The sequence below is a fragment of the Neovison vison genome, chromosome 11 (assembly GCF_020171115.1).
Source record: "Neovison vison isolate M4711 chromosome 11, ASM_NN_V1, whole genome shotgun sequence".
NCBI classification, from domain to species: domain Eukaryota; kingdom Metazoa; phylum Chordata; class Mammalia; order Carnivora; family Mustelidae; genus Neogale; species Neogale vison.
In genome coordinates this window covers 182506651-182524309 of record NC_058101.1, presented here as the reverse complement: position 1 = coordinate 182524309, position 17659 = coordinate 182506651, and the positions used below count along the sequence as shown (strand labels likewise).

Sequence of the window (17659 nt, the reverse complement as noted above, 5' to 3'; positions counted from 1 at the left end):
GTTTTGGTGCTATGCATTGGCAACATTTTTATCAAAGTTGAGAAATGTGACTCTGAGTAAGCCACATCTTCTTCAGTGCTAACTCAGGCCTTCTTGTTCTGGAGAAAGAAATTATGACATGTTTTTTTTTTAAAAAAATGCATTCAATGTCTTGACAATGAGATTTACAGAGCACTACTAGATGTAACATGACGTGAGGTAACACGGTACAGCCAGCCCTGAGCTGACACAAAAGCTAAGCCCAAGACTGATGTAGCCATGGGTTTTTGACGAGAGGTAGACTGGAGCTTGGAAGTGGCTAGAGCGCCAACATAAGGTTCTCTCTGACTTGTTTCTAAATGTCTTGGTCACTGGGATGGAGAGTTGCAAACAGAATGTTAAAAGAAGTAGCATTTCATGGAAAAACTGAAAGCACACAAATGTGTTACACTGTTACCAGGAATAAATCTAAGTTACTATGCTCTTTTTTTTTCATAAGACATAACCTTATAGCTGAGCTAAGGAGAAACAAGGCACACAGATCCAAATGCACGCAGACCCAGCTATCAGCAACTCATCTTAGATCTTCCTCCATTCCCCATTTGGGCTTCATTCTCTAAGACCCCTTGGCCTTTAGGAAGGTATAGTATTTAAGTAATACTTCTTTCCCTTCCAAATCCCTGTGCCTTGGTCCTTGTACACTGAAAGATTTCCAGGACCCAGTGCCCTCTTGTCCTGACTCTGATGCTTTTATTTAAAATCACGATGAACTTGCAAATCCCCAAAGCCTGGATGAGTTAGGCAATCTAGCTGATCTTTGCATGTACTCCCATGAGGAAACTCTTGGCTACATAATTCTAGATTCCAAGGGTGCCCAATGTCCTTAGTGTTAAAAATCCAGAAGTGTATATAATGCATAGAAATTCTTTGTTTTCTGAATCTATGATATCATGCCTTCTGTCCCCTTACCCTCCCTACTCGCTGCCTTTTCTTATGTCACACTCATGCGGGGTATTCTGTGCTCACACAGGTATGTGTCAGCAATGACCACCCCGGCTCGTATGTCACCTGTCGATTTCCACACGCCAAGCTCCCCCAAATCGCCCCCTTCGGAAATGTCTCCACCTGCGTCCAGCACGACGGTATCCATGCCCGTCATGGCAGTCAGCCCCTTCGTGGAAGAAGAGAGACCTCTGCTTCTGGTGACACCACCAAGGCTGCGGGAGAAGTATGACCATCACCCTCAGCAGTTCAACTCCTTCCACCACAACCCCGCCCATGAGAGCAACAGCCTGCCCCCTAGCCCCTTGAGGATAGTGGAGGATGAGGAGTACGAAACCACCCAGGAGTATGAGCCAGCTCAAGAACCTGTTAAGAAACTCACCAGTAGCCGGCGGGCCAAAAGAACCAAGCCCAATGGCCACATCGCCAACAGGTTGGAAATGGACAGCAACGCAAGCGCTGAGGGCACTAACTCAGAGAGTGAAACAGAAGATGAGAGGGTAGGGGAGGATACACCCTTCCTGGGCATTCAGAACCCCCTGGCAGCCAGTCTTGAGGCAGCACCTGCCTTCCGCCTGGCGGACAGCAGGACTAACCCAGCAGCCCGCTTCTCGACGCAGGAGGAATTGCAGGCCAGGCTGTCTAGTGTAATCGCTAACCAAGACCCTATCGCTGTATAAAACCGAAATAAACACATAGATTCACCTGTAAAACTTTATTTTATATAATAAAGTATTCCACCTTAAATTAAACAATTTATTTTATTTTAGCAGTTCTGCAAATAGAAAACAGGAAAAAAAAACTTTTATAAATTAAATATATGTATGTAAAAATGTGTTATGTGCCATATGTAGCAATTTTTTTACAGTATTTCAAAACGAGAAAGATATCAATGGTGCCTTTATGTTCTGTTATGTTGAGAGCAAGTTTTGTACAGTTACTGTGATTGCTTTTCCACAGTATTTCAGCAAAACCTCCCATATATTCAGTTTTCGCTGGCTTCTCGTGCATTGCATTCTGATGTTGATGGGATGTATGATTTGCAAGACTTGCAACTGTCCCTCCGTTTGCTTCTAGTAGCGCCCGATCAGTACGTCTTGTAATGGCACATCCATCGAAATACTCTTCTCTTTTGTATGAAGTTTTCTTTTGCTTTCAGTATATGAAACAAGTTGTGTCTCCTCTGCCAGCCAAAGGTTCGCTTCACTGGGCTCTGAGATAATAGTAGATCCAACAGCATGCTACTATTAATTACAGCAGGAAACTGCATTAAGTAATGTTAACTATTAGGAAGAAAGTAATATTGTGATTTAAAAAAAAAAACTATATTCTTAATCAGAAGACAGCTCGCTCTCGCGAAAATGAGCTACCATTTGCTTTATTTGGGTTTATTTTTCTTGACAAAGAGCAACAGTTTGGGGGACTAGCATAGAAAATGGGTTCTGGCCTGCTTTTCGGGGTAAACCCATTACCTTAGCAGAGGACTCCACCTCAGTTTCTGGGGGAATGACACAGCAGGTCATCTAGTTGAAAATCAAACCGTGGCGGAGAAAGGTGCAATCGTTCCTGACTTGGGTTTCTCGCTGACTCGGGAGCTGGCCATTGGCTGTGTCTTATCAGCTCATGAACAGATGTGTTACGGCACAAAATGACCATGAAATGACGGCACACTCAGCATTTTGTGTGAAATACTTCTGCCGTGAAATACGCCTGCCGTATGCGGTGGTGACTAGACATCCTAGAGAAATAGGTCTGTTGTAGAGTGTTTAGAAGGAGTGAGTGTGTCTAGAAGGCTCAGGTGGGACTTGGGTGCGGTCTTAAATAGTTATGTTGCCCATGTCTTTCTCCTCATGATTTTCCTCTTGTTTTTTCAATGTTGCCTCAATCAGGTCATAACTATGCATGAACATTTTTGTCAGGAATGGCCATTGTGCATGTGATTGTGACTGGCAAGAGCCTTCCACAAGTGATGATTCATCAGGGAATGTGGACGGTGTTGGGAAATTGCACCTTTCCTTGCAGAAGTGACCCCCACCTGTGTCCTGGCCTCTCCATCTGCAGCCTGTATCATCCATCCCCCACCCCCTTTCTTATCTTTTGCTTTACTGTCACGAAACAGGTATGAAGATGGGTCTGAGCTTCACCTGTTCTCTCTGACTGTAAGTCCAAGGAAGGCCTATAGGCATTAACATTTGGAATAAACGCTAATTCAGGAAAATAAGGGGATTTTTAAAAAACGCAGCCCCCGTTTTACACCCTGCCCGACATCTGTCAAATCAGGCTAGAGCTTTACTTAGATTCCCAGTGGCCTCCTGGGATCCATGGGGCAAAATGGGAAAAAGGTCGGCAGGGGGGTGCAAATACCAGGCGTGAAGTCACCGAGAGCAGCGTTTGCAGGTGAACTGGATTTAGATCTTCATCAAATTAGATCTTCATCAAATGTCTGTGTTCAAATTCTCGGGAGGAAGGGACGTGCAAGGAGGTCTTGGGAAAATGTGGGTCGGACAGAGTCATGTCATTAAGCTCCTTTTATGTTTCTACGACCCACAGAGATATCTGTCTGCAGGTCCGTGAAGTTACCCTGAGTATCTGGTGTCCTGAACCGTCCTTCGTTACCCACATGCCACTTTCTCTGTGCTCTGTGTGTCGGGCTGCCCGAGTTGCTCCGATTTCCCCCTTCTGTAGAAATGAGTAAGCTCCTGGCAGGGGGAAGAGGACAGTCCACCCGAAGAGGTCCTTTAAATTATGCTAATATTGCCTTTGAAGGCCTTGGCTCATTCAGAGACTATGTCAATAAAGAAATTTTTACCATTAATGGAAAGTCTAAAATTTCTGTTGCAAAAATCTTAGGGCATTGGAGTCATCCAATGGCCCATTGTGGAGAATTTCTGGAATAAATGAAATCTTCTGCTGAGAGGAATCAACATTTTCCTCACTATAAAAATTTCTGTATACCTTTTCAGGTCACAAATATATAGGGACATTTAGGACAAGAGGACATTTTCTTTCCAGCTTGATTCTGGTCACTCAGAGAGGTGGCATATTTGCTGGGATAGCCTTTCCTTCTGTAGAAGAAGTGTTTCCCCCTGGTAAGAAAGGCCAGCTGTCTCCTCAGGGCTACCTGCTGCCACTACCACCTTTGTGTTCCAAGGGACTGCTCTGTGGTGTTTAGTCACCACATGGCTCTCAACCATCCCTGTCTAGAAATTCAGGTGGTGTGGTGGTAATCCCAAGAAGGGGTGTAGACCCAAGCTCCCAGCCTGTGGCCAGCTTTCGGGGGTTTTCAGGGTGGAAATCACCCAGAAGTTTGACAGCAACTGTGTTTCCTGGGTGTGAAATCATATCCCACCAAGGGGTAGTGCAGTACAGGCGAAACTTCTTTTCTCACTCAAGATTCCTTTTCCATCCTATTCGCCCTTCTTGCCTGGTATGACTTGTTTTGTTTATTTTTTTCAAGAGTGCCTGGACAGCCTCAGGCTTTCCACCAAATGGCACTCTGCCCGAGTATAAGTGAATGTGTCCCAAACACCAACAGACCATATCTTCCTTGTTTAAGTGTGACTGTCTTGATAGAGATGGAGTTTATCCAGGGTAACTTGCTCATGAGTATTCCTTTTTTTGGCCTGAGTTAAAAGGTGCATGGATCATAGGGATGAAAATAAGGAAGGCCTGGTTTTATCTTTTAGTACTAGCTCCATTCCACCACCCACAAAGATTTCTATCTGCAGAGACCCGTGAAACACTGCAGAGAAATGCAGGCAAAAGGAAACGGCCACATTTCACGAGTTCTATTATATATTCTTTTGTAAATACATATCGTACGTTACTTGGATGTTTTCCTAAATCATTTACTGTCTTTATGAGTTAATATCCATTTCTTACTCTCTTGACTGACTGTGTAACATTGTAAATAACATAATGTCCTTTATTATTTATATTTAAGCATCTAACATAGAGTTGTTTTCATATAAGTTTAAGATAAATGTCAAAAATATATGTTTTTTTTTCATTTTTCTTTGCTTTAAAATTATGTATCTTTTCCTTTTCTTTTTTTTTAAAGAATAATTTATTGTTCAGGAGAAAGAATGTATATGTAATTGAAACTATTTGAAGAATGCACATTTGAAGGCCCTGAGGTACTGATAAACTAAAGAATTTATTATCCAAAATACTAAGCAATAAGTAATTGTGATTTATTTAAAGTTTTGTTCATTTTCCATGAAAGACATACTGCAATAAAAATGCTACTCTGTGGAGGCGTGGGAGTGTTGCTCAGCAGACTAACGTTTCAGTCTGTTAGACCAGCACCTTGCCGCTGTGATAGTTGTATTAATGTAAGAACATGTCTGATGGACCCCATGCCCATCTCCTCTGTCTCTTGCTTTTGCCAAACTGCCTTTTCTTCTCTCACCTTCTGCCTGTTGGTTCTGCTCACCACCGTCTTCCATGTCCAAGGGGTCACAAGCAAGCAATACGATGTCTTCTTCCCCTTCTCCTCAACCCCCAATAACGTATCAGAGAGGATGTCTTAGGGCCTGATTGCCTGGATCCCAGTTGTTATTTTGTAGGGACTGCAAGAGACTTCTTCAGACCAACGGAAATGTCAAAGTGACAATCCCTTGCAATCGTGACGGGGGAACCTGTTACCGGGGTTCAAGTAATCCAACGGCCAACAGGGCTCAAGAAGCAGCCATCAGAACCTGGCCATGCTCAGCTTTCCTGTAGCTCTGGTAAATTTATTTTCCATCAGGCCTATGATTTATGGATTCAGGCCCACGATTTATTGATTCAGTTTTGAGAGAAGATAAGGCTAAGTTGGATTCTTTCCCCTCGTGGGATCGATAAATCAAACGAAATGCCCATCTTACTGCTCAGGGCAGGGCCTATGCATGAGAAATTTCCCACATTCAAAGATTTAGTCCTAGAAATGAGGAGATAACTTTTCTTGTTGAAATTAGCCGAAACAAAAGCCATATTTTAGCAAATAGATATTTGCATGGGTAGTACTTTTTATATATTTCAAGCAATTTACTCATTATTCTAGATAAGATTAGGGCTTCTAAAGTATGTGAAATAGAGCTCAGCAATCCTGTGGGGGTACACAGGGGCCTCCACTGGAGTTTGACGGTCCCCGATGTGTGCCATCAAAGGCCACCTTCATATACGTACATGATTCCTAGTACCTAGTAAGAGCTCCACTGGTGTCATTTCCCAAACAAGTCTGGATGTCTAAGAGATTCCAGTAGTGGCCTTTGACTGTACTAGTTCTTATTATTTACATTATGAACTTTTCAAAATAATCCAGAATCCTCATATCTGTGATACGTGTCAACTTTGGCTTACATAGACGTACGCACACACACACAATTCCTCATACACACCATCCTGAAGCCGCCACATCCGTCTCCCTTGTCCACTCCAACCAACCAGCCATTTGGCAAATCAAGGAGTGCACAGAATATTGAAAAATTAAAGACTGAGATACTTCCTGTATCTTCAAGTTGAAGCTGAGGCTTTGCCCACCCCCTCAAACTGAAAACTACAAGCAGCTGTCTTAGTAACGTACGTTAAAATCGGATACCTAACATATATTGATATTTGAGGCAGAAGCTTATGGAGTGGACCGTGGTACAGAGAGAATGAAGATTATCCAAATACCTAGATTATTACCGCAATTCTCTATTCACTTCAATGCTGTAGACTGGAATGTCAAACCCAGGCCAACAACACCTTGTAGCCTAATGTCTGGGGAGGACATCCTTAGATTTCCCTGCTCTCTCCCCTGATGATGAATGGCAAAAGGGCCTGATGCCAGGGATTGGGGGTTCAGTGAGGCAGTTCTGAAGTCTAGAGATTTAGGATGCTGGAGGGAGTAGAAAATTTTGATGACTTCATGTGAATCACTTTTGTAGTCTATCTTGGGCTTGCCCTTTCTGAAGCAGAATAAAATAAATTTATGGAAACCATTACTCCAAAAGACTGATCTGGTAGGCAATAGAAATGCTTTCAGTTTATGTAAGACAGGACCCTCCTGCTGCTACAGTAAGCCACCATATTCCTCTCTTTAAGGCTGTGGTTAGACAGAGAAGCCAGACCCAATCCCGCATGTCCCTGTGGGCTCCTGTGCACAAACTCCGGCTGTCATTGCTGGACCTCTCTGGTGAGCTGTTGTGTTCGAGCTCCTGTGAACTTCAGAACATCGCTTGGCATGGGGATTGCAAATGGATTTTGTTACTTGGAGGAAACCCATCATGATCCACCTGATCTTTTTAAAAACAAACCAGAAGAGACCAGCAATTCATAAAAGGAGACAAAGAATAGGGTAGGAGTTCTATCGTTTGCTCCCATCAAATGTATTTACTGGACAGAATTTGATGGAGGAAGCGACTCTCTTCCCACCCCACAACATGCCAAAGAGGCTAGAGAATTACCGTCACAGACACAAAAACCACTCATTGCTTATGTACAGATTGGCACATATGCGGAGAAATAATCTATTATGCATAAATAATATTTTATAATATTTTATGGCTTAGAATATCCTTTTCATTTATAATCCTCTTAAACCCATGGGCTGTTGATATGATAAATAATGAGGAAATTTTAGGTGCAGGAAAGTTGAAAGTGTTTCCTAGAGCTACCCATCTAGTAAGTTACAGAGATAGCACTGGCACCCAGGTTTTCTGACTACAACTCCTATTTGTACCCATTGCACTCCTTCCCTCCCCACTCCAGATTCAACAAAGGCTGCCATTTTCAGCCTTTCATTGCCTCAAGGCAAATTACATCGAAAACCAAGTTTCTATTTCAAAGAATATGAGCTCCTTTGACTTTGGTTCAGGTTACCCCAGAACCCAACTTGCTTGACTTATTGACTATGCACTTTTTTCCTAAACACAGCTTTCTAAGGATATGAAGTGTAACCATGGGGATGAATTCTCATGTGTGGGTAGCATACTGCAGTGAAACGAGGAGGGGCTTGTGGCCAGCACTTAGTAGCTTGGCCCGTTGGAACAATGTCCCCTCTCCGAGCTTATTTCTTGAATCTTACGGGAATCCAAGTGACTTTACAAGGATGTGGTGTGTAACGAGGCTTACACTTGAATACATGCAAGGAAGCCATACATGTCTAGCACATAGGGAGTATTCAGAGGCTACCTTCTCTTGGCTCCCCCCTCCACCCCCCAGCTCCAGGTTTTTAAGTTTTGGATCCTGTGCTTCTCAGTTCCAAATGATACACTCTACATTGCACAAACTCATCGCAAAATATATTTGAGTATTTCTCCAATCTCATGCCAATAGGCAAATTCCTTTTTAATGACAACTGTATATTAAGCAGCAAAATCACTAAATAGCATTTAAAGTTGTAACTTAAATAACTTCTTTATTTTATGTTTGCTTCTTGTGTAGTCACCCTGTTTCACAAAAAGCCTGTAATTTTTAAGGGCTTATTTCATGAGTGTTTCATTATAATTTCACAGAAATTTACTGAAACATAACTCTTTGTAGAGTTTTCAGAATACCATTTTCAAACTTCATTGCAAATGTGTAGTAAGACGAGCAAAACATGCTCTTAAATTGACAGGATATCTGTGCACACCCATTTTCCTTCGCTTGCACCCAGGAGGCCCTGACATGTTTCATATATTTTTTCCCCCAAAACAATACAATCTAGGCAAAGTCCGTATAGTGACAAAGTTAGAGGAGTCAGGTCTCAGATTAATTTCTAAATGGAAGAAACCACATTGGTTATGGATGTTCCTCATCCCTTCCCATGATCTATCCAATAAGCAATTTTTCAGGTTCTACTCACTCTTCATGCATAAAACAGGATTCTTTTTATGAATAATTTATAGATTGAAGCTTTTTGGATTCAATACCTTAAAATGTCATCCTACATTAAGAGTGGTGGGTGACTTGGCCTCATGATATTCATCACCAGGCTTGTGATATAGTTAATATAGTTCTGTTGTTAATGGCAAGAGAGTCTAATATAATTGCCCATACATTATCCTTCATTTAAATAAGAATGTATTTTATTGAAAATATTCCTAACTCTAGCTCCCTATAAAAATAATAAGTAAGGACACTTCCTAGTTGTTTTTTTTTTTTTAAAGAAATAAGCTAGAAGTAAACTTTGTATCGTGTTAATTATTAGTTATCATCATACGTAAGCAAACACTTGTCTTCCATTCTTTGGCTTTCATTTGGTGGTTCCTTCTTGCCCAAACTTGAGCCTTTCTCTTGAATAGGGTTGGGGTGGGGGGGGGGACTCAGGCTGGGCAAGTTTTCTAGAGCCTTTCTGGTTTCTCAAAGTCAGCCTGAAGTATACTTTCCATCTTCTTCAGATGAAGGGTCTTTATCAGTATGCCCTTTAGGAGGTAATAATGTAACAAAAGCATTTTCCCTTTTATCCTAGACCCTCTCCACTATGAAAAGGAAACACAGAAAATGCTGTGTGTCAGAGCCAATTCCCAGTACCCAACTTCCTTCCAATGATGAGATGATTCTGCCCTCCTGAAAGAATCTCTTTGCAAAGATCCATCCCTTCCTTCCTTCAGAGAAACCTTATTTTTGCAAAATAGAGACCTCCCTTAGTAACTTCTTACTTTTGAGCCCTTCTCATCCCTGGTCTGATACCTCCGATTTCGAAAGATCTGAAATTGTAGGACAATATAACTTCACATTTGGAACAGAAATTATGGGGTTTAGGACTTAAGTACTTTCTAAAAATGAGAAGATTTTCTTGAATTGTTGTAGGCCCTTTAGAAAATTTTAGGGCAGAGTCAGAAAGCATTATATCTTTTTCAGTATTTGCTTGACTAAAAGCTCTTTCACAATGTGAAAAGATGCTACTTCCCTACACATTTTGAGGTCTGCCCTGTTAGTCTGAGGAGTCAGATCTCTAGCCATGAGTGTGAGGAAAAGAACTGTGGGCCCTTCCCATTAAGCTGTTGATGCAGAGTTCATGGGACTTAGGGTACCACTCAGGGTCAAACTCATGTCAGTTCTCCAGCAAAGGAACAGCTAAGGGAAAATATGCCCTCATCTGATTAGGAAAGCTACACATTACCCACCAAGCAAGCCAGAACCTGAGCAATATTCTAGATTTCTTCCTCCACATCTAACTGGTGACAATGGCTTGACATGTCAAGCACCCCCACCTCCCGCCTTGTACCACTGGCGCCCTCTTCTTCTCTCACTGGGTCCCATTCGCCTCCTAACTGATTTGCTTCTTTCAGTTCCTCTGAGACATCCTTCACATTTTGCTGGAAGCTTCTCTCTAACTCACAAAACTTGTCGTGCATTCTCCTGGCTATAACCCTTCCACAGCTCCTCACAAAGCTTGCCTCCTTGGCTTGACATTGGCTGTTCTCCACAGGCTGGCTTCTGTCAAACTCTTGTAGCATTTCTCAGCTCACCCTTCACTCCACCTTACGATTTTCTATTTTCCAAGTATACCACACAAGTAAGTGTTCATCCAACCCTACTCATCGGCGTACCAACTTCATGACTATTACCATATTCATGTACCGCCTGTATTGTTTTTTGCATATTGTTTTTTTCCAACTGATTGCATTTTTAACTAAAATAAAGTCATTTGAAATGAAACTCTGTATTGATGCTATGAATGGAAAACTTCAACTAGTTGCCATAATCAAAATAAAACTGTAAAAGTCAATATAACAAAAATGAAACAATATAATTAAATTCTAACAGGGTATTGTTGCCTGCAAAGTAGCTGAGCTGAAGCCTATTCTCTAACAAAAGGGGAGATCAGCAAGTGTTGGTGAAGTTGGAAATATTTTCAGAAACAGACTTAACTGGAATTAAGAGGGAGTCGACAGGAAGTCACTTCTACGGTTTTAGTCAATGTTATTTAATATGCTAGATCCTAAAATCATTTTGGATGCAATATTTGGTCACACTCATACCTTACACAACCTGTAGCATTGTGCTTGTCATATGGCCCTGCCTGTGGGCGCACCATTTTGTTCCACAGGAACTATTTTCTCCCCTTATCTTCCTGACAAACTTCCGCTCTATCCCTTCTGTGGATGGAGAGAGTGTCTTTGTCTAGGAGTCCTTCCCTGACAAATACATGCTTTTACTACGTGAAAAGTGCTTTTCCTTTGCTGTTTCATGGTATGCCATTCTGGGAAAACTTTCATGCAACATTTTCCATTCAGCTCACAACTTCTGCTATACTGAAATTCTCCCCTTAGTAGACCATGTGCTCTCTGAGGGCAGAGACACTGTCCTCTCTGTGTATTTCCATGCCTTACACAATGCCTGGAACATGGCAGATGCTGGGTGTTTAACTGAAGACTCGGGCTATTTACATAGGTTGGCAAGCATGTGAGGAAACTCATAGTTATCATAGGCATTTTTAAACACCAAGAGCAAGGAAAGAGTAACCTGACTGACTTATTTCACTTAGCATACATGTCATTGTGACTTGAAAGAGTTCATTCTTTTTCATGGCTGAGTAATATTCCATTTATATATACATAATTTATTTCATGATATATATAATAGAATATATGTATATATGTGGAATATATATTTCATGAAATGCATTATATAATTTGTGTATATGCATATATACACACAAAATACATACATTATATATTACATAAACCTATCAATATATAAATATATTCATATATATGTGTGTGTATGTGTATATATATGTATATATATGTGTGTATATATATATGTATATATATACACATATACACATATATGTGTCTCATTTTTTTTTAAAGATTTTATTTATTTATTTGACAGACAGAGATCACAATTAGGCAGAGAGAGGCGGCAGAGAGAGAGGAGGATGTAGGCTCCCCCCTGAGCAGAGAGCCCGATGCGGGGCTTGATCCCAGGATGCTGGGATCATGACCTAAGCCGAAGGCAGAGGCTTTAACCCATTGAGCCATCCAGGCGCCCCATATATCTCATGTCTTCTTTATCCATTTATCTATGGGTTGTTTCCATATAACAACAAAAATTATAAAGGAAAAAGAAAAAGTTATTTGTAAGTTGCTAAGACAAAATCAGAAACATACGATGGAACCAAGTTTGCTAAATCATGGTTTAAAAAAAAATACACACACACAGAATCTAAGGGATAAAAGTTCCACGGCTCAAACTAGATTTGATAACAAACACGTGATTACGTCATATACCCTTTGTATTTGGTCTTAGCTCCCTCTCTACTTAAGAACTCTGGCTTAAAATTAACCTTTCATGTCTATTCTCCCTTCATTCCTCTCACTTATTAGCAAGGTCCTGAAAATAAAGCCTTTTAACTAGGTATTGTTCAATCTGGTCATTCTTATAAAGAAGACTTCCATACTGACCATTGCATTAAAACCAACCTAAGTCTCTAAACCTCCAAAAAGGTACAAGGGGAGCCTTGTACATAGCAAGCTTTAAAAGCTTTTTAAATGCACAAGTTGAGTGAAACATATACAATTGGCATGCTATTTAAGTCAATGGAATAAATAATTTGTCATTCTAATTAGAACAGTGATTTGCAAGACAGAGTATTGGGTGATATTTTCTGGATGGCTCTATTGCATAGTTAGGTATAGTATGACCATGTTGAGGGAGAGGAAGGACATGTACCTTTTTGCTACATTGGACTTCCTTCGCTAAGAGTTTGTCAAGCCTAGAAATACAGTCTTCTTTATTGATTAAAAGAAAGATCTGTCAAATTGTCTATTTTTTTAAATTTTTATTTTATTTATTTGACAGACAGAGACACAGCAAGAGAGGGAACACAAGCACAGGAAGCAGGAGAGGGAGAAGGAGACTCCCCCCTGAGCAGGGAGCCCAATGCAGGGCTCAATCCCAGGACGCTGAGATCATGACCTTAGGAAAAGGTAGATGCTTAATGACTGAGCCACCCAGGTGCCCCTCAAATTGTCTATTTAAAAGTAAAACTTTATTGTTGTGTTTAGCCAAGAGAGTGTAAAGCAGACTCCAAATTTAGTTATTCTTACAAAAAAGAATCTAATTGTGTAGTTATTTGAACTTCGTGACTGATGTATTTGACCAATAATATAGCTACCTGCTGGTCAATTTCAGAATTGTATGCACTTTTAAACTTCAGAAGAAAGACAGTTGGATTGGCAATGCATACCAAGAGTTTTGGAAGGGCACCTGAGAGGCTTAGTCGGTTAAGCACCCGCCTTCAGCTCAGGTCATGATTCCAGGGTCCTGGGATCAAGTCCCATATCAGGCTCCCTGCTCAGTGGGGAGTCTGCTTCTCCCTCTGCGGATCCCCCTGCTTGTGCTGTCTCTCTCTCTCTAATAAATAAATAAAATCTTAAAAAAAAAAAGAGTGTTGAAAATGTCAGTGCAAGGCGTATCCACATGACCATTGAGCTGATCATAGCTGCAGCCCCTGCCAGACTCCGTGCTTGTCAGACACAGAACTAGTCTCCAGCGTGGACTCTCCAGTGACTCTGAAGGCACCAGTGTTGTAGAGAGCATGCAGGATGGCAGATAGCACATTGCTCTTGATATTGTCATTCTCCACTAAAATGCACCAGCTGGACAAGTAGGGGTCAAAATATGAGTAACTCAGGAGGTGGCACTTGATCAAATTGATCAAGTCCTAGGATCAAATCAAATCCTTGCTCCAAGACAAAGTTAGCACTTTTCCTATTTTTTTTGTATGAAAGCAAAGGCCAAGAGCGCCTGGGTGGCTCAGTGGGTTAAGCCTCTGCCTTTGGCTCAGGTCATGATCTCTGGGTCCTGGGATTGAGGCCTGCATTGGGCTCTCTGCTGAGAAGGGAGCCTGCTTCCTCCTCTCTCTCTGCCTACCTCTCTGCCTATTTGTAATCTCTTTCTTTCTGTCAAATAAATAAATAAAATCTTAAAAAAAAAAAAAAAAAGCAAAGTCCAAGAGGTTTGGAATAAGCCACTTAGACGATTATAATTCCTCCCTTTGAACTCACGACTTGGGTATGTCAAAGGATGGAGCTTGTCCACAGTCACCCAGCCAATCAGATGAAGACCTAAAAAGAGGAACTGAGAACTCTTCAGCTGTCATTAGGCCCTCCCCGTAGGCAGACTTTAAAGCCTTTGAAGAAAATTTAAGGTTTAGAAAACTTCTGCTTTTCCTTACCCATCTTTGTGTATCCATCTTCCATTTTCACAGCTGAGAAATATTAAGTAGCTTTTCCTAGAGTCTGCCTACCTCACAGCACAGGAATCACACAGTGTAAAGAACGTGAACTCAGAAACAGTGAGATCCAGGTATGAGTTCTTCCTCTTACTCAGGCAATTTGGGCAAGTGAACATCCCTGAGTTTCAGATTCATTATGCAGATTAAATGAAATATTTATTATCTGTGCAAGCTTAAGCCTGGCGCTTTGCCAGTAGTAGGTGCTCAATAAACATCAAATCTTCGCTGTTTGCAGATTTCTTGCATAGGAAAACTGGTTTGTCTGACAGGGAGAAGGGGAGAGTACTCCCAAGCTTAGCAACCTTGCTGGCTTTGGTTGTCCTGCCCTGCCTATGCAGAGGCCCCCGGGGATGCTAGTTGAGGATGTGTCACCACAAAGCTGGATTCTGGGCTTTGCTGCTAGGATGGAGCCCTCTTTCATTCACCAGGCTACGCCAAAACACCGGAAGACAAACTTACTCAGAACTAAGTTAGCCCCGAAGAGCAGATGTTTCTTTTTCCCTGAGAAGAAAACAATTTTACAAATGCAGAAATGGAAATGATAATTCTCTCTATCCAATTAGCAAGAGCTAATTTGGATTTCAAGGTCATTGTGTATGGTATACTCCCTCCTTCCCATGCCTCGTGCTTGGGCACCACTCCCTCTCTGGTTTTTGTGGCTCAGCGTCCCTGCACACATTCGTTGTAAACAATAACAATTTCCATTTTAGGATTTCGTCACCTGGTGATGTGCTGCTGTGCCCGTTTTTAGGAAATTGATGTTTGGCCAAAGATGAAAGGCTTCACAGATTATGAAGGTTATGGCACAGATTTTTCCTGCCTTATGGCTTAATTTAATTAGATATCCCATAATAGCTCAGTGGCAAGATTGCACTGCAGAATGGGCTCCAATTTGCCCACAGGCAACCTCGAGAGCTCAGCAAATATGACATATGCTGCATGACTCATCAGCTGATGGAAAATGCAGTGAAACTTTCTCTCTTTCAACAGGATCAGGCAAGGTGACTGACAAAGCTTCCCTGGAAATACACACCTGGTAATTCTACATCTACAAGTTCATTTTAAAATATGCTTGCAGTGAAGTAATCAGCAAAACCACTGTCTGAACTTGAAATTATTCTGTGGCCGCTGGACCTTGAAGACACTGATGGAGACAGCTAAATCCAGTTACCTGGATTTGACCTTGATCCCCCTAAATCCCCCACCCCCTCAGAACAGGCAGGACCTCAGTGAGCAGGAAGATTGTCTAAGGCATGAGCCCCAAACAGAGCAGTGAGGAGACCATGATGCTCTTGCTTATTCCTACAGACACCAAACTGCCTCATGCTTTTGCAAGATTTCAGATGTATACAATTTCTTTTTTAAAAAATTCTTCCTTTAATGCATTTCCTTATGTTTATTTTTATTTATTTTTGTATAATTTTTTCTGTTATGTTAATCACTATACAGTATATCGTTCGTTTTTGATGTAGTGTTCCATGATTCCTTGTTTATGTATAATGCCCAGAGATATGCACAGTTTCTGATATTGATTACCCTTATTGGGTAAAATATATATATATTTTATATATATTTTATTATTTTGTATATATGTACATATATATAAAATAAGCTTCACAGTTTGTTTTTCAGACATGAAGCAAACCGAGGCCCTGAAGTCATAGGACGTCTTGGCGGCTGTGTTCAGGCTGGATAGAAAGGCATCCCTGTGGGAGCATAGCTTTTCTCGGGTTCCATTTCACTTGCTATCTTCAGCAAGCAAAGATGGAGAGATAACTGGTTGAGTGGGAGTCATGTGATAGGGATTGTCTGTGAAGATGGAGAAGAGGAAGGCTTTAGACAAGTGACCTCCCAGGAGACCTCTAACTAGTCATCCAACTTATGAACAGGACAGTAGCCTAAGACATGGTGCCAGAGATGGCCCAGAAAACAAGGCTTGTTGATGTGGTCAGTTGGTACAACCATTTCCCCCTCTCAAGGTTAGAGTCACTTTCTGCTCTTCCTTCAGTCCCCTGCCATGGCTACACTGCTTGCCCACTAAATGCTTGAAAATCAGTCTCCAGCACCATCCTGCAACCCTTCCAGAATCAATCCTCAAAGGAGCCAGACTCCAACCTCATTCATGTACACAAAGCTCATTCTTTCGTTCAACGAATAAGTATATGCAATATGAATGACGTTGGCTAAGAGCGGGTAATGCAAAGAATAAAACACACCTCATTTGAACACATCTAATCCTTCCAAGAAAGCACACCCTAGTTCCGGAGATTAACACAGAGGCAGCTGCAATGTGACGGGTCAAGGAGGTTGTTTGAGTGACAAGAACACAGGACTTGGGATCTCCGTGTCACACGCTCCCTGCCAACTCTGCCACATCGGTACTATGGGAAATCTGGTGTATCACTACTCATAGAGCTTAGCTTAATGGCTAGTGAGAGTTGAATAATCTTAAAAGGATAGTAGGATATCATCAGGGATACCTCCAAATTATCATCTGGCACAGAGAAACTGCTCAGTAATAGTTTTAATGGAATTTAAAGATGCTGTGATAAGATAAACTCAAAATGGATAAAAGACCTCAACGTGAGACAGGAATCCATCAGAATCCTAGAGGAGAACATAGGCAGTAATCTCTTCGATATCAGCCACAGCAACTTCTTTCAAGATATGTCTCCAAAGGCAAAGGAAACAAAAGCGAAAATAAACTTTTGGGACTTCATCAAAATCAAAATCTTCTGCACAGCAAAGGAAACAGTCAAAAAAACAAAGAGGCAACCCACGGAATGGGAGAAGATATTTGCAAATGACAGTACAGACAAGAGGTTGATATCCAGGATCTATAATGAACTCCTCAAACTCAACACACACGAAACAGGCAAACATATCAAAAAATGGGCAGAAGATATGAACAGACACTTCTCCAATCAAGACATACAAATGGCTATCAGACACATGAAAAAATGTTCATCATCATTAGCCCTCAGGGAGATTCAAATTAAAACCACATTGAGATATCACCTTACACCAGTTAGAATGGCCAAAATTAACAAAACAGGAAACAACATGTGTTGGAGAGAATGTGGAGAAAGGGGAACCCTCCTACACTGTTGGTGGGAATGCAAGTTGGTGCAGCCTCTTTGGAGAACAGTGTGGAGATTCCTCAAGAAATTAAAAATAGAGCTTACCTATGACCCTGCAATTGCACTCCTGAGTATTTACCCCAAAGGTACAGATGTCGTGAAAAGAAGGGCCATCTGTACCCCAATGTTTATAGCAGCAATGGCCACGGTCGCCAAACTATGGAAAGAACCAAGATGCCCTTCAACGGACAAATGGATAAGGAAGATGTGGTCCATGTACACTATGGAGTATTATGCCTCCATCAGAAAGGATGAATACCCAACTTTTGTAGCAACATGGACAGGACTGGAAGAGATTATGCTGAGTGAAATAAGTCAAGCAGAGAGAGTCAATTATCAT

General features: G+C 41.4%; 1 protein-coding gene across 6 annotated transcripts in view; it reads left to right on the top strand.

Moving 5' to 3' along the window:
* The window catches only part of NRG1 (neuregulin 1), a 1114604-nt gene extending 1109448 nt beyond the window's left edge, over positions 1-5156 (top strand). For 4 of the 6 annotated variants that reach the window (XM_044225410.1, XM_044225411.1, XM_044225412.1 and 1 more), the window contains one exon: positions 1010-5156. In XM_044225410.1, the coding sequence (XP_044081345.1) occupies positions 1010-1661 (652 nt within the window). In that variant the 3' untranslated portion in view covers positions 1662-5156. Of the gene's footprint in view, positions 1-478; positions 621-1009 lie in introns of all 6 variants that reach the window. The other 2 variants (XM_044225414.1, XM_044225415.1) reach the window with 1 other exon arrangement.
* Positions 5157-17659: the final 12503 nt, after the last annotated feature.